The 26,782-nt window shown below is 47.5% G+C and overlaps 1 protein-coding gene across 2 annotated transcripts in view; it reads right to left on the bottom strand.

Annotated features, from left to right (window-relative positions):
- sfi1 (SFI1 centrin binding protein) overlaps positions 1-26,782 on the bottom strand; it is a 126,785-nt gene that overhangs the window by 55,465 nt on the left and 44,538 nt on the right. For both annotated transcript variants that reach the window (XM_068005502.1, XM_068005504.1), the window contains exons 12-16: positions 25,464-25,556; positions 8,656-8,753; positions 7,251-7,317; positions 5,410-5,540; positions 614-695 (exon numbers count right to left, since the gene is read on the bottom strand). In XM_068005502.1, the coding sequence (XP_067861603.1) occupies positions 614-695; positions 5,410-5,540; positions 7,251-7,317; positions 8,656-8,753; positions 25,464-25,556 (471 nt within the window). The remainder of the gene's footprint in view (positions 1-613; positions 696-5,409; positions 5,541-7,250; positions 7,318-8,655; positions 8,754-25,463; positions 25,557-26,782) is intronic.

Genomic DNA, 26,782 nt, shown 5'->3' with positions numbered 1-26,782 from the left:
CTGTAGCACTGGAATAAGATACCACTCCCCTCACAAACCCGGTGGAACGCTTCACAACCAATGAAGTACTTTTGAAGTACAGTCACTGTTGTGATGTGGGGAAACGCGACAACCGATTACACACAGCAAGATCACACAAACAGCAATGAGATAATCTGTTTTACTGGTGTTGGTTGAGGGATGAATGTTGGTCAGGACACGGGGAGATCTCCCTTGGTCTTGTTCAGATAGTGTTGTGTGTTCTTTTCCATCCACCTGAGAAGGCAGTGAGGGCCTCAGTTTACTGTCTCATCTGAAAAACAGCACCTCCGACAGTGAAGCATTCCCTCAGCACTGCATTGAGGCACAGCCTAGATTATGTGTTCAAGTCTCTGGTCTGGGGGTTAAACCCACAGCCTTCTGACTCAGAGGAGAGAGTGTTACCACTGAGCCAAGACTGACACCTTAATTAGTTCAATATTTACAACCCCTCAGCTTGATTACTGCCGTAGTAAAACTGATTAACTATTTCCCCAGACTGATTTGACAACAGATCATTTCCACAGAACAGAATAATCAACACAGTTTATTTTCAGTTACGATGGACTCTTGAAAGGATGCAAGTTGTATTTACCAATCTTTCTGCCATTCGATTCTCACGCTGATGATCCATCTTCTCCCACCAAGTGTAAAAAGCCAGTCTCTGCACCATCTCGCTGTGAGGACAGAAGGTTAGATGTTATGGTATATGGTAACAGTATATGGTAACTGACAGTCGTACAGTGCAGGGTGCATGGGGGAGGTACCTGAAGAATGCACTTCGCAAGTCGCTGTGATCAATCTTTTTACCAAGGTGATCACATGTATTGGAGATCTGACTCAATCTAAATGTTTAAACTCCTGGACCCCTTGCTGACACATGGGACAGTGAATCAGGATCTTGAAGATATTCTTTGATGGTAAGGCAGCAATCAAACTCAATTCCAGTTGATTTTTATACTTGCCTCGTCTCCTGGGTAATTGGGGAGCACAACAATTAAGGGTCAAGAGGATAGCTGGACTGATAGGTAATGTTTAAGAGGTGCCATCTTTTATTTAGGAACATAGGAACAGGGAGTAGGCCATTCAGCCCTTTGAGCCTGTTCCGCCATTCAATTAGATCATGATGTGAAAATGCCAGTGATGGACTGGGGTGGACAAATGTAAGGAGTCGCACAACACCAGGTTATAGTCCAACAGCTTTATTTGAAATCACAAGCTTTCGGAGCTTTGCTCCTTCAAATAAAGCTGTTGGACTACAACCTGGTGTTGTGCGACTCCTTACAATTAGATCATAGGAACATAGGAACAGGAGTAGGCCATTCAGCCCCTCGTGCCTGCTCCGCCATTTGATAAGATCATGGCTGATCTGTGATCTAACTCCATATACCTGCCTTTGGCCCATATCCCTTAATACCTTTGGTTGCCAAAAAGCTATCTATCTCACATTTAAATTCAGCAATTGAGCTAGTATCAATTGCCGTTTGCGGAAGAGAGTTCCAAACTTCTACAACCCTGTGTGTGTAGAAATGTTTTCTAATCTCGCTCCTGAAAGGTCTGGCTCTAATTTTTAGACTGTGCCCCCTATTCCTAAAATCCCCAACCAGCGGAAATAGTTTCTCTCTATCCACCCTATCTGTTCCCCTTAATATCTTATAAACTTCGATCAGATCACCCCTTAACCTTCGAAACTCCAGAGAATACAACCCCAATTTGTGTAATCTCTCCTCGTAACTTAACCCTTGAAGTCCGGGTATCATTCTAGTAAACCTACGCTGCACTCCCTCCAAGGCCAATATGTCCTTCCGAAGGTGCGGTGCCCAGAACTGCTCACAGTACTCCAGGTGCGGTCTAACCAGGGTTTTGCATAGCTGCAGCATAACTTCTGCCCCCTTGTACTCTAGTCCTCTAGATATAAAGGCCAGCATTCCATTAGCCTTCTTGATTATTTTCTGCACCTGTTCATGACACCTGATCATGGCTGATCTTTATCTTAACTCCATTTACCTGTCTTGGTTCCGTAACCCTCAATGCCCTTGTCTAACAAAAATCAATCGAAGTTTTGAAATTTTCAACTTTTTTTTTATTCTTTCACGGGATGTGGGCGTCGCTGGCGAGGCCAGCATTTATTGCCCATCCCGAATTGCCCTCGAGAAGGTGGTGGTGAGCCGCCTTCTTGAACCGCTGCAGTCCGTGTGGTGACGGTTCTCCCACAGTGCTGTTAGGAAGGGAGTTCCAGGATTTTGACCCAGCAACGATGAAGGAACGGCGATATATTTCCAAGTCGGGATGGTGTGTGACTTGGAGGGGAACGTGCAGGTGGTGTTGTTCCCATGTGCCTGCTGCTCTTGTCCTTCTAGGTGGTAGAGGTCACGGGTCCCCCAGCCTCAACAGCTTTCCAGATATCCCCAACCTTTTCTGTGAAGAGGTGCCTGACATCATCGCTGAACAGCCTAGCTCTAATTTTAAGGTTGTGCCCCCTTGTTCTGGACTCTTCCACTTTCCCCCATGTCCCCAATTTTCTTGTCTCCCGAAGGCATTGGTTTCTTGGTTACAGTCCCTCCAGCAGCTCGCCCGAGTGCCCAATATTTATATCTGTAGGTCGACAGTGTCAGCAGGGACAACAAAGCTGAGCTCCATTCTGTCCTCACCAATGTTTTCTTTCCAGCCGGATGCTGGGTCCTGATCAGCAATGGGAACCTTGGTCGATCTCCCCCCACCCTAAGACAGGGGCACTGAGACCAATCGCAGTGCACGTGCAGGGGGCCTCAGCTAACTGGGTGCAGATTGCTGGATCGAACCTGGTCGGTGTAGCTCAGCTACTCAATGAGCCAATGGAGGAGTCCCAGGGGCGCCATCTTCATGAAGAAACTTTTGGGAAACTTTGTTGGTTTGTTGTTGGAACGCAACACCACATCGCTCGCATGTGATGCCATTGTGAACACAATGAAACATAGTTTTCCTGGCTCTTCTCCTTTTTCAAATAAATCATGGCCTCCCAAACACTTTTAATAAAAACAGTGGCCTTTACTATTATGAGAAAGATAGGTTCCCCACACAGCTTTGTCTATTGTGGATCCAGGCCAGATAGAACAGGAAAGTTTTTTTTTTATTCGTTCATGGGATGTGAGCGTCGCTGGCGAGGCCAGCATTTATTGCCCATGCCTAATTGCCCTTGAGAAGGTGGTGGTGAGCCGCCTTCTTGAACCACTGCAGTCCGTGTGGTGATGGTTCTCCCACAGTGCTGTTAGGAAGGGAGTTCCAGGATTTTGACCCAGCGACGATGAAGAAACGGCGATATATTTCCAAGTCGGGATGGTGTGTGACTTGGAGGGGAACATGCAGGTGGTGGTGTTCCCATGTGCCTGCTGCTCTTGTCCTTCTAGGTGGTAGAGGTCGCGGGTTTGGGAGGTGCTGTCGAAGAAGTCTTGGTGAGTTGCTGCAGTGCATCCTGTGGATGGTACACACTGCAGCCACTGTGCGTCGGTGGTGAAGGGAGTGTATGTTTAGGGTGGTGGATGGGGTGCCAATCAAGCGGGCTGCTTTATCTTGGATGGTGTCGAGCTTCTTGAGTGTTGTTGGAGCTGCACTCATCCAAGCAAGTGGAGAGTATTCCATCACACTCCTGACTTGTGCCTTATAGATGGTGGAAAGGCTTTGGGGAGTCAGGAGGTGAGTCACTCGCCGCAGAATACCCAGTCTCTGACCTGCTTTTGTAGCCACAGTATTTATATGGCTGGTCCAGTTAAGCTTCTGGTCAATGGTGACCCCCAGGATGTTGATGGTGGGGGATTCGGTGATGGTAATGCCGTTGAATGTCAAGGGGAGGTGGTTAGACTCTCTCTTGTTGGAGATGGTCATTGCCTGGCACTTGTCTGGCGTGAATGTTACTTGCCACTTATGAGCCCAAGCCTGGATGTTGTCCAGGTCTTGCTGCATGCGGGCTCGGACTGCTTCATTATTTGAGGGGTTGCGAATGGAACTGAACACTGTGCAATCATAAGCGAACATCCCCATTTCTGAACTTATGATGGAGGGAAGGTCATTGATGAAGCAGCTGAAGATGGTTGGGCCGAGGACACTGCCCTGAGGAACTCCTGCAGCAGTGTCCTGGGGCTGAGATGATTGGCCTCCAACAACCACTACCATCTTCCTTTGTGCTAGGCATGACTCCAGCCACTGGAGAGTTTTCCCCCTGATTCCCATTGACTTCAATTTTAGGAGGGCTCCTTGGTGCCACACTCGGTCAAATGCTGCCTTGATGTCAAGGGCAGTCACTCTCACCTCACCTCTAGAATTCAGTTCTTTTGTCCATGTTTGGACCAAGGCTGTAATGAGGTCTGGAGCCGAGTGGTCCTGGAGGAACCCAAACTGAGCATCGGCGGGCAGGTTATTGGTGAGTAAGTGCCGCTTGATAGCACTGTTGACAACACCTTCCATCACTTTGCTGATGATTGAGAGTAGACTAATGGGGCAGTAATTGGATTTGTCCTGCTTTTTGTGGACAGGACAGACCTGGGCAATTTTCCACATTGTCGGGTAGATGCCAGTGTTGTCGCTGTACTGGAACAGCTTGGCTAGAGGCGCAGCTAGTTCTGGAGCACAAGTCTTCAGCACTACAGCTGGGATGTTGTTGGGGCCCATAGCCTTTGCTGTATCCAGTGCACTCAGCCGTTTCTTGATATCACGTGGAGTGAATCGAATTGGCTGAAGACTGGCTTCTGTGATGGTGGGGATATCAGGAGAAGGCCGAGATGGATCATCCACTCGGCACTTCTGGCTGAAGATGGTGGCAAACGCTTCAGACTTGTCTTTTGCACTCACGTGCTGGACTCCATCATTGAGGATGGGGATGTTTGCAGAGCCTCCTCCCGTTAGTTGATTAATTGTCCACCACCATTCACGACTGGATGTGGCAGGACTGCAGAACTTTGATCTGATCCATTGGTTGTGGAATTGCTTAGCTCTGTCTATAGCATGTTGCTTCCGCTGTTTAGCACGCATGTAGTCCTGAGTTGTAGCTTCGCCAGGATGGCACCTCATTTTTAGGTACGCCCAGGTTTGATCCCCAGTCCGTGCTGAGCTAGCTGATTTCAGCCCTGGAGACGGTTAAAACATTATTGGGGTAAGGGAGTACGGTCACCAGAGATCCCACTATCCAGTGCCCCTGATGGAACGCAAAAGCGTGTGAACATCAGGTGAAGAGATAGCCAAGCTCAGCTGTGGTGTCCCCATGGTCGAATTACTTGCCAGTATGCATAAATAAAAAACAGCCAAATGGGCAAGGTACCAGAAGGTGGGACAATGCCCAGCCGGGGTCAGAACCTTCAGGGGTGGAGGGGAGAAAGCGGGGAAAAAAGCTCCTCGAAACACTCAGCGCTTGGACAGTACCTGTGAAATACCCACGCAATCTCTTTCAGCTGATTCAGGTGTTTCTTCTCACTGACAAACACTCTCCACCTCTTTAGGTACAACGGCAACATCTTCCGACTGTAGTGAGTGTTAGCCTTCTTATCCTGAACCTGAAAAAAAGCCCAGACAACTACATTAAACAGAGAAGAAGTGCGCAATCTCTAACATAGACATAATTTTTATCCCCCCGTTTGTCTTTGGGATCACTGGCCCCTAACAAGCGTAAACAGAAAACTACTGCTCCTGAATTAAAATTGAGGGATAATGGCCTTCCGCTTCTGAGACTTTGATTTGAATGAGGCAAAGGTCAAAGGAAAGACTCTGCTCTCCACCATGAAAATAGCACATGAAAAGCTTTGCAGTCCAAACCCACTTTTTGGTGGACATGAGTCCAAGGCACAAAACCGCCCATATTTCAGAACTAACTGGAAGTCTCATTCAGAGAGGCTGCAAGGGTAGCATGGTAAGCATACCAATGGGGGCAGAGTGGAAGGAGCTCACAGTAATAAGGGAACAGCTGTCTAATCATGGCAATCAAGCTCAATCAATTAGTTTACAACAGACCCAGACATCAGCCAAGGAAAATATGAACCATCAAAAAAAGTGATGTATTTTAGAAGGAAGGAAAAATGAGAATCAGCATAATCTAAATGGTGCAATTTTAATGGGGCTGAAGGAACAAAGAGACATGGGGGTGTACGTACACAAATCTTTGATGGTGACAGGACAAGTTGATAAAGCTGTTTTTAAAAAAAGCATACGGAATCCTTGGCTTTATAAATTATAGGCATTGAGTACAAAAGCAAGGAAGTGATGATAAACCTTTATAAATCACTGGTTAGGCCTCAGCTGGAGTATTGTGTCCAATTCAGGGCACCACACTTTAGAAAGGATATCAAGGCCTTGGAGAGTACAGAGGAGATTTACCAGCATGGTACCAGGGATGAGGGAATTCAGTTATGTGGGGAGACTGGAGAAGACTAAGAACAGTAGAGATCCCGTGGACTGGGAGAGATATAAAGAACAGCAAAGGGATACAAAGAAAGTGGTAAGAGCCGCAAAAAGAGAATACGAGAAAAAGCGTGTGAGGGTTATCAAGGCCTTGGCCCAGGGAGCAGGGCAGAGGGAGGCCTTGGCCCAGGGAGCAGGGCAGAGGGAGGCCTTGGCCCAGGGAGCAGGGCAGAGGGAGGCCTTGGCCCAGGGAGCAGGGCAGAGGGAGGCCCAAAGAGAGGTGTTGAGAGAAGACAAAGCCCAAGCAATAAGTGTGGCAGAGAGGCAGGACCAGATCTAAAGGGGTGGTGAAGTGAAAGGCACAGGCCTGGGAACTCTGGTGTCGGAAGGTCCCGTCATCAGTAAGTATTGCAAAGGCCAGTCCCGGCCCCAGGGAGTCGTGAAGTGAGAGACAGGCCCAGGCAGCAGGGAATGTGGCAGAAGCAGGGCCAGGCCCAGGAAGCATAGCGTGGGACAGAAGCAGGACCGTACCCAAAGAGCAGAGCAGAAGTCGGTCCACGGTTAGGGAAATGATTTTTTTGAATTGCTTTAAGTTATTTAAACTCTCACTTCAAAACAGTTGGAACTGTTTAAGTTGTGCGTTTTAGCAGAAAAGAATACTTGAATTGTGGAACTAAAATGTTAAACTTCCACTTAGTCACTTTGGAACTGACAATTACTAATCTAAAGGCTTGTAGATGAAAGCTGGAGGTTGAACCTAGGCTCAGTACCACACCATGCAGTACATCAACCCACTAAGACATTAGAAATACTGTACAGATTTACTCCAGCATTCCTGTTCAGGATCATGTCCGCACGGAATTCCTCACCTGGTACCACCTTTTCCCTTGAATGCGTTTTATCCAATAGTGCAGAGATTTCCTCAGCAATACCTTCCTGGAACAGAAAGATGCACTGGTTTCAGCGAAGTCAGGTAAATGAAGCAGGATTGTAGGATCGGGTTGTATTGGCATTTTGGAGGTAATAAAGTAGAATTTGCAGAGGTGGTATTGCTACTTACACTGGTTAGATTCCATATTAAAAAGGAATTTGTTCTATATTTTTCCACTGACCAAATTACATTGTGAAGTTCAAGTAACTTATTGATATTGTAACTGTCACTTTGCTGTACCATATAATTACAGTATGTCGAGGCTGCTTTAGGTATGCTGCGTCTATTCTGCAGGGAGAGGCTGCTGATCCTATTGCCCTGTTTAACCGTGCGTGCAGTTGATAGCTGGAAACGGTGAGCATTTCCTAGGGTCTGGTAGGTTCGACAGGGGCTGAGGGAGGTGCACAGGCCAGTAGCAGCAAAAACCACTCCAAGGTCAGGGCAGGTCTAGGCCAAAAAAAAATCTACCAACATATGAAAACTAATAGGACAGGTAAAGGCCTACTGGACCATCCAGTCTGTCCCACACAAATGTGATGTCTTGTGCATCGCAATACATACACTCCATAACCATGTAATCTCCTGGGAAAGGTGAAACACCAGATTAAAAACCCAGGCCAATTAGGGAAACAAATCTGGAAAATTCCTCTCTAAGCCCCCCAGGCCCCCCTCCCCCGCTCCAAGCGATCAAAACCAGTCCAGGAGATCACTCCAGCTTTGATTAGCGTTATACAGTACTTACCTCTTGTACAAGGTGATTGCCGCCCCAGCTAGAAACAGGTCCAGCTCTCGCCCGAAGGAACTCAGTGAATCAGCGCTCACGGCGCAAGCCGGCAGCCTGTTCCACCGGTCGCGGCTGCCTTGGCCTCATGACCTTATGGTTATGTTGCTGTCAGATGCACGATCTGAAACCACCCCCTTCACTGCTGTGACATGAGCACCACCTTGTTTACAATGTCTGTTTGCGACCAATTTAGAAGCCGTCATCATCACTAAACTGGCAAGGTAATCATGCAGTTACACAGGCCAGGATTCAGCAGCATTCTGATTCTTAGCAGATAGGGGTTATCTGAGGCAATCAGGTACAAGCATGACGTACATTTCCCAACATGAGACACTTCGAAATGAGAGACAATTTTCCAAGCATGAATCGCAGGACTTGATCATATAGATTTATAAGCAAAAGATTCTGTGGAATGTTACAAGAACCTTCAGAAGGTCCGAGGTTAGGGAGAAGTACATCAGCCTTAGAACTTGGAGGGCAGTTTAGCCTTCTCATGACCTCTAATTAAACTTTCAGGAAGGAAACTGAAGGGTTCAAAATCCACGGAGCACAAGAATACCTGAAATGGTTTTGGGCTTGTTCAGTCAGTGCCCCAAGCTCAAGCTCCTCTTGCTGTTCCAAACATAATTTCCACTGATCCCAGCTCCTTCGCAGCATCTGTCAGAACAGGACAAATTTAGAGAACAGAAATGCAGGCTCAGGTCCCAGTAAGGCTGTATTTATAGAACAGCACGGCTAAATGGGTCCAGGTACGACAATGGGGATTTAGTCACAAACACACTCGTCAGCCAGTTTTATACGTAGGTTCATCCAAGTGCACTTCCCAATTGTTTTCTTTTCTCACCCATCGGTGCTGCTCATTTGCACAGCTTGGTTTATTTGCATAGAGAGAGAGAGAAAGAATAGTTTGGGTTGTAAATTTTTTGATGGATGTGACAAAGGCCACACTGACTCTTTCCAAAGGAGCTGCGGCTGAACAGTTGTGTTTCTGTCCTTTTGATTGAAAGAAGACATCTTGGCACCACATGGTCCTCCATCCAAGAACTGAACAGAGGAAGAGTAGGAAGGCAGTGCAGGGGTCCCCTGCGGTCATCTCCCTCCAAAACAGGTATACCGTTTTGGATACTGTTGGGGGAGATGGCTCACCAGGGGAAGGTGGCAGTGGCCAGGTTCATGGCACCGTGGCTGGCTCTGCTGCACAGGAGGGCAGGAAAAAGAGTGGCAGAGCTATAGTGATAGGGGACTCGATTGTAAGGGGAATAGACAGGCGTTTCTGCGGACGCAACCCAGACTCCAGGATGGTATGTTGCCTCCCTGGTGCAAGGGTCAAGGATGTCTCGGAGCGGCTGCAGGACATTCTGGAGGGGGAGGGTAAACAGCCAGTTGCCGTGGTGCATATAGGCACCAACGATATAGGTAAAAAACAGGATGAGGTCCTACAAGCTGAATTTCAGGAGTTAGGAGTTAAACTAAAGAGTAGGACCTCAAAGGTAGTAATCTCAGGATTGCTACCAGTGCCACGGGCTAGTCAGAGTAGGAATGACAGGATAGCTAGGATGAATACGTGGCTTGAGAGATGGTGCAAGAGGGAGGGATTCAAATTCCTGGGACATTGGAACCGGTTCTGGGGGAGGTGGGACCAGTACAAATTGGACGGTCTGCATCTGGGCAGGACTGGAACCAATGTCCTAGGGGGAGTGTTTGCTAGCGCTGTTGGGGAGCGTTTAAACTAATATGGCAGGGGGATGGGAACCGATGCAGGAAGTCAGTGGGAAATAAAGTGGTGACAGAAACAAAAGGCAGTAAGGGAGAGTGTACAGAACATGACCGGACAGATGGTCTGAGAAAGCAGGGCAAAGACCAAGGGAAGTCGAGATTAAACTGCATTTATTTCAATGCAAGAAGTCTGATGGGCAAGGCAGATGAACTCAGAGCATGGATGGGTACATGGGACTGAGATGTTATAGCTATTACTGAAACATGGCTAAGGGAGGGGCAGGACTGGCAGCTCAATGTTCCAGGGTACAGATGCTATAGGAAAGATAGAGCAGGACGTAAGAGAGGAGGGGGAGTTGCGTTCTTGATTAGGGAGAACATCACGGCAGTAGTGAGAGGGGATATATCCGAGGGTTCGCCCACTGAGTCTATATGGGTAGAACTGAAAAATAAGAAGGGAGAGATCACTTTGATAGGATTGTACTACAGACCCCCAAATAGTCAACGGGAAATTGAGGAGCAAATATGTAAGGAGATTACAGACAGCTGCAAGAAAAATAGGGTGGTAATAGTAGGGAACTTTAACTTTCCCAACATTGACTGGGACAGCCATAGCATTAGGGGCTTGGATGGAGAGAAATTTGTTGAGTGTATTCAGGAGGAATTTCTCATTCAGTATGTGGATGGCCCGACTAGAGAGGGGGCAAAACTTGACCTCCTCTTGGGAAATAAGGAAGGGCAGGTGACAGAAGTGTTAGTGAGGGATCACTTTGGGACCAGTGATCATAATTCCATTAGTTTTAAGATAGCTATGGAGAATGATAGGTCTGGCCCAAAAGTTAAAATTCTAAATTGGGGAAAGGCCAATTTTGATGGTATTAGACAGGAACTTTCAGAAGTTGATTGGGAGAGTCTGTTGGCAGGCAAAGGGACGTCTGGTAAGTGGGAGGCTTTCAAAAGTCTGTTAACCAGGGTTCAGGGTAAGCACATTCCTTATAAAGTGAAGGGCAAGGCTGGTAGAAGTAGGGAACCTTGGATGACTCGGGAGATTGAGGCCCTAGTCAAAAAGAAGAAGGAGGCATATGACATGCATAGGCAGCTGGGATCAAGTGGATCCCTTGAAGAGTATAGAGATTGCCGGAGTAGAGTTAAGAGAGAAATCAGGAGGGCAAAAAGGGGACATGAGATTGCTTTGGCAGATCAGGCAAAGGAGAATCCAAAGAGCTTCTACAAATACATAAAGGGCAAAAGGGTAACTAGGGAGAGAGTAGGGCCTCTTAAGGATCAACAAGGTCATCTATGTGCGGAACCACAAGAGATGGGTGAGATCCTGAATGAATATTTCACATCGGTATTTACGGTTGAGAAAGGCATGGATGTTAGGGAACTTGGGGAAATAAATAGTGATGTCTTGAGGAGTGTACATATTACAGAGGGAGGTGCTGGAAGTCTTAACGCGCATCAAGGTAGATAAATCTCCGGGACCTGATGAAATGTATCCCAGGACGTTATGGGAGGTTAGGGAGGAAATTGCGGGTCCCCTAGCAGAGATATTTGAATCATCGACAGCTACAGGTGAGGTGCCTGAAGATTGGAGGGTAGCAAATGTTGTGCCTTTGTTTAAGAAGGGCGGCAGGGAAAAGCCTGGGAACTACAGACCGGTGAGCCTGACATCTGTAGTGGGTAAGTTGTTAGAGGGTATCCTGAGGGACAGGATCTACAGGCATTTGGAGAGGCAGGGACTAATTAGGAACAGTCAGCATGGTTTTGTGAGAGGAAAATCATGTCTCACGAATTTGATTGAGTTTTTTGAAGGGGTAACCAAGAAGATGGATGAGGGCTGTGCAGTAGACGTGGTCTACATGGACTTCAGCAAAGCCTTTGACATGGTAGGTTGTTACATAAGGTTAAATCTCATGGGATTCAAGGTGAGGTAGCCAATTGGATACAAAATTGGCTTGACGACAGAAGACAGAGGGTGGTTGTAGAGGGTTGTTTTTCAAACTGGATGCCTGTGTCCAGCGGTGTGCCTCAGGGATCGGTGCTGGGTCCGCTGTTATTTGTTATTTATATTAATGATTTGGATGAGAATTTAGGAGGTTTGCAGATGACACCAAGATTGGTGGCATTGTGGACAGTGAAGAAGGTTATCTAGGATTGCAACGGGATCTTGATAAATTGGGCCAGTGGGCCGATGAATGGCAGATGGAGTTTAATTTAGATAAATGTGACATGATGCATTTTGGTAGATCGAATCGGGCCAGGACCTACTCCGTTAATGGTAGTGCGTTGGGGAGAGTTATAGAACAAAGAGATCTAGGAGTACAGGTTCATAGCTCCTTGAAAGTGGAGTCACAGGTGGATAGGGTGGTGAAGAAGGCATTCGGCATGCTTGGTTTCATTGGTCAGAACATTGAATACAGGAGTTGGGATGTCTTGTTGAAGTTGTACAAGACATTAGTAAGGCCACACTTGGAATACTGTGTACAGTTCTGGTCACCCTATTATAGAAAGGATATTATTAAACTAGAAAGAGTGCAGAAAAGATTTACTAGGATGCTACCGGGACTTGATGGTTTGACTTATAGGGAGAGGTTAGACAGACTGGGACTTTTTTCCCTGGAGAGTAGGCGGTTAAGGGGTGATCTTATAGAAGTCTATAAAATAATGAGGGGCATAGATAAGGTGGATAGTCAAAATCTTTTCCCAAAGGTCGGGGAGTCTATAACGAGGGGGCATAGATTTAAGGTGAGAGGGGAGAGATACAAAAGGGTCCAGAGGGGCAATTTTTTCACTCAAAGGGTGGTGAGTGTCTGGAACGAGCTGCCAGAGGCAGTAGTAGAGGCGGGTACAATTTTGTCTTTTAAAAAGCATTTGGACAGTTACATGGGTAAGATGGGTATAGAGGGATATGGGCCAAGTGCAGGAAATTGGGACGAGCTTAGTGGTATAAACTGGGCGACATGGACATGTTGGGCCGAAGGGCCTGTTTCCATGTTGTAACTTCTATGATTCTATGAACCAATGGAGGGGGGCAAGGTCAAGGGACAGGCAGCATTTGAATCTGAACTCAGACATACCAGAATCTGGTTAAAGTCCAGGGCTCAACTGTCTGAGGCAACAGGATGCCTGAATTATAACTGCTTCTGTGGGATTATAGTTTCGTCTGGGTTAAATGCAACTCATGGAATCATACAGCACAGAAGGAGGACATTCCGCCCATCATACCCGTGCCTGATCCCTGAAAGAGCTACCACTTAGTCCGACTCCCCAACTCTTTCTCCATAGCCCTGCAAATTTTTCGTTTTTAAGTAGAGATCTAATTCCCCTTTGAAAGTTATTATTGAATCTGCTTCCTCCGCCCTTTCAGGCAGTGCATTCCAGATTATAACTCGCTGAGTAAAAAAATGTCTCATCTTCCCCCCTGGCTTTTTTGCCAATTATTTTATATCCGTGTCCTCTGCATACCAACCCTGCTGCCAGTGGGAACGGTTTCGCCCTATCTACTCCATCAGAACCCCTCATAATTTTGAACATTAACTGATATATAACAAAAAAAATGGAGGCAAAAACACATACACTGCAATACATTACAGAGGTTATTCTGCATGTAATTCAGTTACTTCTGGGCACCAGCTCGACAGCTGCAAGAGGAAGCAAGTTCTGAATCACAGGCAGCGGAAAGAGGAATTTCTGACCCAGAAACTTTTATGAAAGAATATTTCAATGGAAATTTGAACTTTATTGCAAAAGGAAATGACTAATATTCCATTGGAAACCATATCAGACATTAAAAGAGTATACGGTTGGGTATTCTGCGGTGAGTGACTCACCTCCTGACTCCTCAAAGCCTTTCCACCATCTACAAGGCACAAGTCAGGGATGTGATGGAATACTCTCCAATTGCCTGGAAGAGTCCAACAACACTCAAGAAGCTAAACATCACCCAGGACAAAGCAGCCCGCTTGGTTGGCACCCCATCCACCACCCTAAACATTCACTCCCTTCACCACTGGCACACTGTGGCTGCAGTGTGTACCATCCACAGGGTGCACTGCAGCAACACGCCAAGGCTTCTTCGACAGCACCTCCCAAACCCGTGACCTCTACCACCTAGAAGGACAAGGGCAGCAGGTGCATGGGAACAACACCACCCCTCCAAGTTCCCCTCCAAGTCACACACCATCCTGGCTTGGAAATACATCGCCGTTCCTTCTTCGTCACTGGGTCAAAATCCTGGAACTCCCTTCCTAACAGCACTGTGGGAGAACCTTCACCACATGGACTGCAGCGGTTCAAGAAGGAGACCCATCACCACCTTCTCAAGGGCAATTAGGGATGAGCAATAAACGCCGGCCTTGCCAGCGACGCCCACACCCCATGAATGAATAAAAAAAGCGTTCCAGAGACTGTAATTGTATCTGCCAAGGAGCCTAATCATCTGCTAATGAGCACAAGGCAAGGTATACTGGACACTAAGGGAGCGAGTTACTGAATTAATGGCCAAAAAGGTGGCCAGTGTGACCACAAATGCTCAATCTATGCAGCTGATGGGCAAGCAATGCTGTCAGCAGCACAAACTCTGAAAACTTTCCCGCGCGCGCTCCATGATGTCGGAGAGGATGCTCATTGTTTCATCCTCGCCTGTTGTTTTTGTGGCAGGTTTATCTTTTTGCATAAATTAACAATTTGCATCTTCTTACCACCCCCCCCCCCTCCCACCACCACTATATTCTACTGTTTTACAATTACAATTGTTATTACACATATATTGGCCCAGAAATTGCTCACGAAGTAACGGCGAGGCTAACAGAGCTCACCATTATTTCAGGGGAAATGGAAGAGCAAGTTCCGGCAAGCACACATGCGCAGTCAAACATGGAAATTGCTCTACCATTTACCCTGCTGGTTTGAAAGCTGTGTGTGAAGGACAGCTCGCTTGCTGAATGAATGGACCGGCAAGAACTTGCCCAGCTGGAAACGAACTAATCTCTCTGGAAAAAAGGTATGCTGAGTTATAACAGGTCTAAACTAACTTTTAATGGCGTAGTAAGTATTAATGACTGTCAAACAACCTCTCTGGTACTGAAAATTAACTTTAAAAATGTGGACTCTCATTCCTCCTGATATTAATTGTTGTTGGACACTTAAAAAAAAATTAAAATTTTGATTTTTTTTTTACTTATTCTTTTTGTCTCTTATCTCTGTCTTTTAATCTTACCCTCTCTATTTCACTTTCTCAAACTGATTTTATAGTGAATTTACTAATCTATCTCACACTTCCTAGTTCTGACTGCACAACTTGTCATGGATGCTTTAAGGTGATTAGTTATGGGGAGATCCTACCCCTGCTTTCACAGCAGCACGGGAGAGACCGCTGCACTTGTTGCAGCTCACCACTGAAGCAAGTTGGCACCCAGAAGCCCGCCAATAGTTTGTGGGTGAGTTTATAACTAACAAGCGGCAGGCGAGGTTCGTTCGCCACTCAGCGCAAATTCTGGGCCATTATTACATTTGCTATTTATGTAATGGACTCTTTATAATTGGCATCACCATTAGGTAGCATCTGACTCGGATTTTCCCATTATGAAGCTGCTTGTCACACAGTCACACCGACAACTGCACATGTCTACCACTAGGTGAAGACTCAAGGTCCAGAAGCTGCAGATCCCCATACCTACACCTAAAACATCACAAATGCACAGAGGGAAAGGTGCTTTGCCCTGACATTGTGAGCAATGCTATGGGAGCTCCGTGGTAATGAAGAAAGGGACAGTTACTATTGGACAGTATTCAAATAGCCGGTCATAATTTCCACTTCTTCAAAACACTTTTTTCTCTACAATATTCTCCTCTCTCCTGAAGGCACTGACTCTTGCTGAAGTATGATTCCACAATCACTGCAGCCCTCAGCCAAGTTGTTATTCTTCACTTGTAAGCCTAGACAGCGAGTGCCAGTGAGCTAATTGGACTGTGAAAGACACCTCACCCATGCCCGATTCTGACACACACACACACGCACACACTTTTGAGCAGGAGTCATTGAACAGTGATCAGGAATGGGAACCCTGGCTGACAGATTCTTCCAGCCCTGCAAAAGTGCAGTGAACACTGTAGCATTTCCAACTTCTGCCTCAGCTAACTTGGAAAACTCCAGAGATCAAACACGACGCCTTTGGTCGAAATGGCTCAGTATCAGACCATTAAATCATCAAAAGAGACAACAGAATTATTTATAACTTGCACCACATATAACCCTCTGTGCATTTTCTCTCCAAGTTGCTATACTAATCATGTATAGTTAGGATTTGCACGGTTTCCCTTTAAGAAAAGAGCTTCCCTCTCTGACAGTAGGGGCTCGATTTTAGCAGGCCTGCGGGTTCCCAGCGGGTGGTCCTCCGGGAGCGTGGAAAACGCGGACGGCTAATTGAGTGCGCCCCCCGCGCGATCGCGGGATAATTGATCACATTAAGCCCTGCTTCCGGGTTCTCCGCTCCCCAGCTGCGTGCCGGCGGGCTGCGCATGCGCACTACCGTTTACGCGATGTAGGAGCTCCACTTAAAGGGGCAGTCCCCCAAAGCCCCTCCTGCTGCAATCAAGAGACAAAACAGGATGGTGCAACCCAGGAGCAAGGCTGCGCCACGCTTCTCGGACCTCACGCTGCAGCTGATGCTGGAGGGTGTGAGGAGGAGGAGGGACACGCTGTTCCCTGCGGACGGACGCAAGTGCCCTGGCTCCGCCACCAGGAAGGCATGGGCAGAGGTGGCGGCGGAGGTCAGCAGCAGGGCCAACACCCCCAGGACATGGGAGCAGTGCCGCAAGCGGTTCAATGACCTCACTCGGTCCGGCAAGGTGAGTACACCAACGCACCCTCCCACAACCCGTCCCCACCATCACACCAAACAGATCACAACCCCTCCTGCAGAGCCACCACAGCGCTCCCGCAGCAATCCTCACAGCCACTCACTCACCATCCTCGCCGTGCCCACAAGTACCCACCGTCCCTGTCCCCACCCAAACACTACCACACACCCCAATCCCCATGCAATGGGATGGGCATGTGGCACACGCATCCTCCCATCCATCTGCCCCACGCTCAACCCACCCACACTGATGCTTGATGCGTCTCACTATGCAATATGCACTCACTCACGCATCTGTGTTTTGCCTTGACAGGAGAAGAGATGCAAGAACAACAGAGAAAGGGCCCGCACCGGAGGGGGCCCGCCACACGTGGTCGATCTGACCGATGCAGAGGTGGAGGCGCTCGACCTCGCCGGCACGCCACATTGCCTCTCTGTTGCGGATGGCGAGTGACCGTATCATCACCTGGCATCAGGCGCACCGTAACGTTTGTGCACATGCCTCATAGTGCCCTCTGTTCTCTTGCAGGGCCGTCTGCGAGCGCTGTGGTTGATGAGGGCGATTCCTCAGAGGACATGGCGGTCTCTGAGGGTGCATCGTCACATATGAGCCAACCATCCACCAGCGCAGAGACACGCACCTCGGTGGGTCCCCCTCGCCAACTAGTTGGGGTAGCACTTGGTGATTCACCGCGTACGTGTGAGCATGAGCAGACCCTGGTGGCAGGGGCAGCCGCGGAGGGTCCGCGTCGGTGGGAGCACTCATCTCCAGGCTCTGCTCAGCCGGACCCAGATGCTGAACCCAGGGGGCCACCAGTCAAAAGGAGAGTCGTCGAGGGGCACCAGCTAATTGCCGAGGTACTGGGAGAGGTGCCACGCGCATTGTCCACAATTGAGCAGGCGATGGAGGAGTCCAACTCCTGCATGCGGGCATTGGTGGCGCAGGCACAGGAGGGTACCGGCGACATAGTGTCGCGGGTAGGTGCGGGAGCGCCTGCGGTGGAGGACAGGCTAGCCTCCCTCGAGCGTCACGCACAGCTCCACATCGAGTCCGTGCAGGCCCCGACAACGGCTGTACGGATTCAGGGTGAGCAACATTCCGCCGCCATAAATAGGCTGACGGATACACTAGGGGTGGCCTTGCAAGGCCTCACACATGCAATCCAAACTGTCGTCCAGCAGGGTGGAAGGGGTGATGTGGGCCGAGGCCACGAGAGGGATGATGGTGACCGGGGACATGGAAGCGGGGACGCTTCTCAAGGTGCCCCCACGTCCCACCCGTTGCCCCCCTCTCAACCAGTACCCGCAATGGTGCCTCCTCTCCAGGTGGCCAAGTCTGCCCCTGCACAGGTGCAGGAGGAGCAGTCTGTGGAGGTGCCCTCACGGGCACCGAAACCCAGAGGCCGTCCGCCCAAAGCATCTACCCGGTCAAGGCAAGAACAGGAGCAACCTGCCACTACCTCTGCTGGAGCCACAGGGGTAGCACCGCGTAGGGGTACCCGGAAAAGAAATCCAAAGGCGTTATAAGCACAAAGGGAATGCACCAGGGTGTCTGTTAATTTGTACACTTTTTGTTTATAGTATTGCACCTTGTACATATTAAACACTATCGTTCTCACCACTCCTGCCACCTCTCATCCATTCTTCCGCGGCCTGTGCAATAGGTGCGTTCCGTGCAGCCCATCATGACGGCGGACACCTGCTGCCGCCCATTGGGCACACTGCTGTGGGTGCAGGAGTACTGGCAACACTCTTCAGTGGAGGGTTCTGGTATGGCCCCTCGCATGTGCAGGTGAGGAGATGCGAACGCCTCGCACTGTCTGACTCTCGGAGAACCGTTGACATATGAGTGCCTCCCTGGCCCGGCGAGCATCCCGGTGAGTCGGGGTTCGGCACATGGGTCGTACATCATCCTCTGGCGCATCCCCCTCCTCCCCCTCCTCCTCCTCCTCCTCCAACTCCTCCTCCACCTCCTCGTCCTCATCGCCGTCCTCAATGTGGGTGGCAGGTGTGGATGGGGCCTCCTCCAGCGGCACCCCTCTCTGTTGGGCCATGTTGTGCAGGGCACAGCAGACAACTATGATTCGTCCCACTCTGAATGGTGTGTATTGCAGCGCTCCCCCAGAACGATCAAGGCACCTGAAGCGCATCTTGAGCAACCCGATGGTCTGCTCAATTGTAGACCTGGTAGCAGTGTGGCTGTCATTGTACCGACGCTCCGGCTCGGTGATGGGGTTCCTCAGAGGCGTCATGAGCCACGTGTGTAGGGGATACCCCTTGTCGCCGAGGAGCCAGCCGTTGCCGGCGTTGGGTGCGTGGAAGATGGGCGGGACGGTAGACTCCCTGAGGACGAAGGCATCGTGGCAGCTGCCGGGGTATCTGGCGCACACGTGTAGGAATCTCTGGCGGTGGTCACAGATGAGCTGCGCGCTCATGGAGTGATACCCCTTCCTGTTGATGAACAGCCCTGGCTCATGCGGAGGTGCCCGTATTGCGATGTGGGTGCAGTCGATTACACCCTGTACCCGTGGGAAGCCAGCCATGGCATGGAATCCAACCGCCCTCTCCATCTGGCTGTGCTCGTCCATGGCGAAGTTGATGTAGTGCGAGGCCCTGCGGAAGAACCCATCAGAGACCTGCCTTATGCACTTGTGTGCAGACGACTGACAGACCCCGGTGATGTCCCCGGTGGCACCCTGGAAGGATCCAGATGCGAAGAAGTTGAGAGCAGTGGTGACTTTGACGGCGACGGGTATGAAGATGCTGCTTGGTCCATCCGGGAGCAGCTCGTCGTTAAGGAGGCTGCAGATGTCGGCGACTACCTGGCGATTGACTCTGAGCCGCCGTATGCACTGCTGCTCAGAGAGGTCCATGAAGCTGAGCCTCGGTCTGTAGACCCTGTGCGGAGGGTAGTGCCCTCTGCGACGCATCTCTCTCTGCGGTTGCCCTCCCTCCTGCTGTGCAGGTGGGTGTGCCACAGCACCGTGTTGGGGGGCTCCACGTCGCTGGGGCGGACGGCGTGGACTGCGAGGCTGCTGGGGCTGGTCATGCTGTTCGTCCTCCGAGGATGTCAACGCACCACCCATCTGGCAGGTGTTGGTCTGAGGGGTTGTGCAGGGTAGGTAGGTGGTTCCTCGCACTGGGGCTGCGGTTTCACGTCGGTGTTTCCTCTGGCTTGGAGGGGGGTGGTGGAGGGCAGGGGTTGCCCTATGTGACGCGGTGGCCTCCTGCGTGGGTGAGGGCTTTCCCCCCCCCACACTGTGGAGTGCACCTTGGCAGCTGCCACAGGCTGCTAGCTGCAACACGTCCGGTTGGAGTGAGACGGTTTCCCCCAGTGTGTGAAACAGTCTCGGTTGAAGGTAAAATCCCACACTTCCTATTAGGACAGCTGAATCAGGTCATTTAATGACCTCAACAAGCAAGGTAAATACACTCAAGTGGCATCCCGCTGGCTTTAATTGCCTGCGGGATTCCCACCAGCGGGGGCTGCGCACGCAACCCCGCACGTCGGCGCGGGACCCGGAAGTGGGCGGGATCGAGGCGCGATCCGGTGACGCGCCTGGATATCGCGATTTTCGACGCCCCCCCCCCCCCCGCCGGGAACGCACTCGGAACCCGCCGGTAAAATCGAGCCCTAGGTGTCAGAGCTGAACAGCAGCATTGCTAACACCCAATAAGTAGTTTGCTCCCATTAACTACACATCTGAATCAGTGAATAAAAACTGTAGCAATTCACCAGCACAGTGTCAAACCACCACCACCGTTAGACAACAGTGGGCACTCAGAAGTGAGTAATAAATCTACACCTTTATTGAATGGTCAAAATGTTGTTGCAAATTCAACTAAACAAAACTCCAGAAGTGAAGAAAGTCTGCTGGATGCCAAGAATTAAATCTCCATCATAATGTACACAATGAAAATGAGGACAACGCAAGAACAGTCACAAGTAGCGTTTGGATCACACTGACTTTACATAGAATTACACAGAATGTACAGCACAGAAATAAAAACCGAAAATGCTGGAAATACTCAGCATGTCGGTCAGCATCTGTGAAGGAAGAAACCCTCAAAGGGTCATCGACAAGAAACATTAACTCTGTTTCTTTCTCCAAAGATGCTACCTGACTTGCTGAGTATTTCCAGCATTTTCGGTTTTTATTTCAGATTTCCAGCATCTGCAGTATTTTGCTTTTGATGCACAACACAGAACCAGCCATTTGGCCCAACTGGTCCATGCCGGTGTTTATACTTCACACAAGCCTCTTCCCACCCTCTTGATCTAACCCTATCAGCATATCCTTCTATTCCTTTCTCCCTTATGGTTTATCTAGCTTCCCCTTACATGCTTTAATGCTATTTGCCTCAACTACTCCTTGTGGTAGCGAAATCCACATTCTAACCACTCTTTGGGTAAAGAAGTTTCTCCTGAATTGCCTATTGGATTTATTAATGACTATCTTATATTTATTCTATCCACACGAATATATAACCCCCAACCCCATGAGCCCTTATCTTGTGTAACAATCTTTTATGTGGCACCTTATCAAATGCCTTTTGAAAATCCAAATATACTACATCCACTGGTTCCCCTTTATCTACCCTGCTAGTTACATTCTCAAAAAACTCTAATAGATTTGTCAAACATGATTTCCCTTTCGTAAAACCATGTTGACTCTGCCTGATCATATTATGATATTCTAAGTGCCCTGTTACCACTTCCTTAATAATGGATTCCAGCATTTTCCCAACGAATGATGTCAGGCTTACTGGCCTGTCGTTCCCTGTTTTCTCTCTCCCTCCTTTCTTGAATAGCGGGGTTACATTTGCTACCTTCCTATCCACTGGGACCGTTCTAGAATCTAGAGAATTTTGGAAGATCACAACCCATGCATCCACTATCTCTGCAGAACCCCAGTCCATCACCAGCATCTCCACATCACCTCTTTTAGAACCCGAGGATGTAGGCCATCCGGTCCAGGGGATTTATGGGCTTTTAGTCCCATTAGTTTCTCAAGTACTTTTTCTTTACTGATACTAATTACTTTAAGTTCCTCACTTTCATTAGACCATTGGTTCCCCACTATTTCTGGTATGCTTTTTGTGTTTTCTGCTGTGAAGACAGATACAAAATTGGCCACTTCCTGATTCCCCATTATAATTTCTCCTGTCTCGGCTTCTAGGGGACCAACATTTACTTTTTCTACTCTCCTCCTTTTGCATACTTGTTGAAGCTCTCACAGTCCATTTTTATATTTCTTGCCAGTTTACTTTCATATTCTATTTTCTCCCCTTTTATCAATTTTTTGGTCGTCCTTTGTTGGTTTATAAAACTCTCCCAATCCTCAGGCTTATTACTCTTCTTGCCAACATTATAGGCCTCTTCTTTTAATCTAATACAATCCTTAACTTCTTTAGCTAGCCACGGGTGGATCACTCTTCCTGTGGAGTTTTTATTTCTCAATGGAATGTATATTTGTTGAGAATATTGAAATATTTCTTTAAATGTTTGCCATTGCTTTTCAACCGTCATTCCCTTTAATTTAATTTCCCAATCTACCTTCACCAACTCGCCCCTCATACCTGTGTAATTGGCTTTATTTAAGTTGAAGATTCTAGTTTCGGACTTATGTACATCACTCTCAAACTCAATGTGAAATTCTGTCATATTATGATCACTCTTCCCCCAGAGGATCCTTTACTGTGAGATTACTAATTAACCCCATCTCATTACACAGTACAAGATCTAAAATAGACTGTTTCCTGGTTGGTTCCATGACGTATTGCTCGAGGAAACCATCTTGAATGCATTCCACGAACTCATCCTCCAAACTACCTTTGCCAATTTGATTTGCCCAGTCTACATGAGGATCAAGTTCCCCCATGATTACTGCATTACCTTTGTTACAAGCTCCTATTATTTCCTGATTAATACTCTGTCCAAAAGTATAGCTACTATTAGGAGGCCTATAAACTACTCCCACCAGTGTTTTCTGCCCCTTGTTATTTCTAATTTCCACCCATACTGATTCTACTTCCTGATCTTCTGAGCCAAGATCCTCTCTCACCACTGTCCTTATGTCGTCCTTTATTATTAGGGCTACACCCCCTCCTTTTCCATTCTGCCCGTCTTTTCTAAACATCGTGTACCCTGGAATATTTAGTTCCCAATCTTGGTCACTTTCCAACTATGTCTCTGTAATGGCTATTAGATAAAACCCATTTATCTCTATTTGTGCAACTAATATTTTTGGTTTGTAGATGTCTTTCTATTACATCTTTGAGTAAAGATTCCATTATCTTTCCCACCACTGACGTTAAGTTAATTGGTCTATAGTTCCCTGGACATGTTCTATCTCCCTTTTTAAATACAGGAATCACATCAGCTATTCCCTAATGAATTCTTATATATATTGTTAGACTCGAATTTTTGGAGCAAAACCAGAAGGAGACGGAACTGCTGACCAAGTTAAAGTTTATTAGAAAACCTTGTGCACAAAGGGAGAGTGGTAAGCTTCCTCAAGCTCGTGACTAACTCTCAAAGGAACGTCAGCACTACAAGCATGTTTATACCTTTCAATAAGCAACACCCACCTGCTGTGGAAGGTGGTACAGGTCTACGTAACTACAGTGGGTTTCATTGGGTGGTATAGCCTGCCACTCACTTATCAGGGCTACCTTGGGTCGTCCCATAACATTAAACATCTCACATTCCTGAGGAGGACCCTTATCAATAAACACAAGTCCCAGACATTGAAACTACACAAAGGGTCTTCACAAAGTCCTGAGCAGCTGCTTCCTATCTGACTCCCTTTTGAGCTGGGGTAACCTTGGAGTCATCCACCGCTCCTCCCTTAATCATCCGAAGTGAGCTGGTTAGGATAAACAGTGTCTGCTTCGGCCTTGGATAAACTTTCCATAGTGTGTTCTGGAGATAAGCGAGGTGGTAGCCACAAATCCAACAAACCTGCCTTTGTCAGCTTTTACAGTGTGGGATACAAGCTGCTCCCATAATGGTCCAGTATCCCATTATGCTTTGCTGCTACCTAAATGCTACATGTGCAATTTAACTACTTATGTATGTGAGGATAAGAGTGGCGAATCATTCTTTAAAAAATATATATATACATATCAGGTTAGATAAAGGGAGGCTGGAGGTTTTGGATTTCTGTTCAGAAGCCTATTTTTCCAGCCCAACAATATATAGATGCAATAGTGCCTCTGCTCTCTCTTCTCTAACTTCTTTTAATATGCATGGATGCAATCCATCTGGGCCAGGAGTCTTATCCTCTCTAAATTTGATTAGTTTATTCATTACCTTCCCCCTTTCAATCCTAAATGTCTTTATATCTTTTTTGATCCCTTCTTCTAGTGTCATGTCCACCTTGTTAGTCTCACTGGTAAATACTAAGTCAAAGTAACTATTCAATATTTCTGCCATTTCACTGTCATTACCTGTGAGTTTATCTTGTGCATCCCTTTCATGGCCCTACCCTATTCTGATTTTTCTTTTGTTATTTATGTGTCTATAGAATACTTTACTTTTTTTTATATTCCTTGATAATTTAGTTTCATTGTTCCTCTTTGCTTTCCTCATTGTTTTTTTGACTTCTTTCCTAACCCCTTCGTATTCCCTTTTGTCATCCTCTCCTTTATTGTCCATGTACTTTTTTCCTTTAGTTTCAATTTTACCCGTATCTCTTTATTCATCCATGGTGTTTCATTATTGGCTAGTTTGTTCTGGCTTTTTAGTGGAATATACTTCTCCTGAACTCCACTGATCACCATTTTAAATATTTCCCACTGCTGTTCTCTCTCTTTGTCTGTCAACATTTTTTTTTCAGTTTACCTTCCCTAGTTCAATTCTCATCCCCTCAAAATTAGCTTTTCTCCAATCTATTACTTTGGTCTTTGTCTTGCTTATGATTGAGGGGGTTACGGTGTTTCATTGTTATAGATGAGTGATGTTGCACAGGAGGGTAAAATAAAGGAATGATTTTGTTACAAGCAGTGTAATTATAGGGCGACTGAAATAACTTCATATACTGCTCCGATATTACTTCAAGCTGCACAAATTTCAGGAAATCAAAACGAATTTAAAGTTTTAGTATGTAGATGCATTATGTAGTTGCTATACTGGTGACACTGCCCATGTTGGGAAGTGTCACCAGTACAGTCACTGGCATTTCCTACCTCTTGACTTTGTCAATACCAGATGGAATTACGTAATTAGCACTGGGTAATATCACTGTCACAAGTGCAAGAGGCCATCATGTTGTAAGGTTCCTCCTTTTTTGTTAAAAAAAGATATAGTGAAGTCTTGCATACTGTAAACATGTATTTATAGGACTAAAGCTCACATCCTTGCCTGGCTGCCTGGCCCAGATTCTCTGCCCCACCCTCAAGCTGACATTTTGATCCAAAATGGTGACCAGAATTGCTATAACTTTTACTGAACTTTGCCATTGAGGCCTCAAAACCCCTAAGTTGTCATTCGGCTCCATTGCTTGCTGCAACTTTCTCTCTGTCACATTTATATAGCCACAGAGAACCTGCCCAGGGACTCCAGAGAATGATCTCAACAACTGTTGTGAGGTTTGGGATCAGCAATATTGGCACAGAATTTTCCCTGATGACATTACATGGATGAAGGAGAGTCCCTGATAGGGTAGGCTGTACATCACCTGTGGAAGGAGTGGGTTTGATGAACCAAATATTCTCTCAACTTGTTCCAAGCTTTCTTACATTCTTGTGTACTCGACTTATTTGCAGATAAAGAGAAAGCTCTTACCCAAACATGGGACTGCTGGTGTGCCAAGTTATTCTGTATTTGTTTCAGCCGAATGCTTCTCACGTTGAATCTCAGAACAGTAATGCTTGATTGCTGGTAAAAGAGAACAATTGTTTTTTTTTAGTAACGTCGTGGGGCAGGCAAAACGCTTCCTCCGAATTTCCCCGTGTGGAGGAGCTATGTCCCTTCCCATGAGCAAGACTGATGAACTACTGACATGAGGTGCGGCGGGCTGGAGTTCAAACATGCTGTGTCACACAGTAGGAGAGACAGGCTGCGGATCCTTGCTGATGTTAGGGGAGAAGGGAGCATCTGAGCAAAGAAAACACCTGAGGGAGAAAAACGGGTTGCCCGATGGTTCGGTTGGCAAATTTACTGTTGAACTCAGCCAATACAGACGACAAAGGTCCAACCTTTGATTCCCCATCTCTGCTGAACAAGCTGATTTCTACCAGGGGAGAAGGTAGAATACAATTGGCATGCATCAGCACTTCTAGGCCCAAAGAATGGGAAAGTAGAGTAGAATTCCCACCCCGATCTCTGCCCAGCAACTACTGACAGATAATGCATATGTGAGGGACATCAAATGAACAGAGGATTGGCCTTGCTTATGATGCACTCCAGTCAAATTGCCTACTGAAACCGACACGAAGAAGTCACTTGAGCGAGGTCTGCGGTATGTGGAACTGTACTCCGAATTGTATATGCAACTTTAAGGAGGAAGAGAGGGAAGGAGTACTGTAGGAACCGTTTTGTGTATCAAGGTGCTGTGTGTGGAAGGAAGCGGTGCTGCAGGAACTGTATTGTGTATTGAGGTACTGTGTGTGGAAAGAAGCGGTGCTGCAGGAACTGTATTGTGTATTGAGGTACTGTGTGTGGAAGGAAGCGGTGCTGCAGGAAATGTATTGTGTATTGAGGTGCTGTGTGTGGAAGGAAGCGGTGCTGCAGGAAATGTATTGTGTATTGAGGTGCTGTGTGTGGAAGGAAGCTGTACTGCAGGAACTGTATTGTGTATTGAGGTGCTGTGTGTGGAAGGAAGCTGTACTGCAGGAACTGTATTGTGTATTGAGGTGCTGTGTGTGGAAGGAAGCGGTGCTGCAGGAAATGTATTGTGTATTGAGGTACTGTGTGTGGAAAGAAGCGGTACTGCAGGAAATGTATTGTGTATTGAGGTACTGTGTGTGGAAGGAAGCTGTACTGCAGGAAATGTATTGTGTATTGAGGTACTGTGTGTGGAAGGAAGCTGTACTGCAGGAAATGTATTGTGTCACATGTTAAACTTGTATAGAACTTTGGTTAGACCACACTTGGAATACTGT

The sequence above is a fragment of the Heptranchias perlo genome, chromosome 25 (genome assembly GCF_035084215.1).
Source record: "Heptranchias perlo isolate sHepPer1 chromosome 25, sHepPer1.hap1, whole genome shotgun sequence".
NCBI classification, from domain to species: Eukaryota; Metazoa; Chordata; class Chondrichthyes; order Hexanchiformes; family Hexanchidae; genus Heptranchias; species Heptranchias perlo.
Note: the sequence above shows the minus strand (reverse complement) of the source record. Positions and strands in the feature narration are given on the sequence as shown.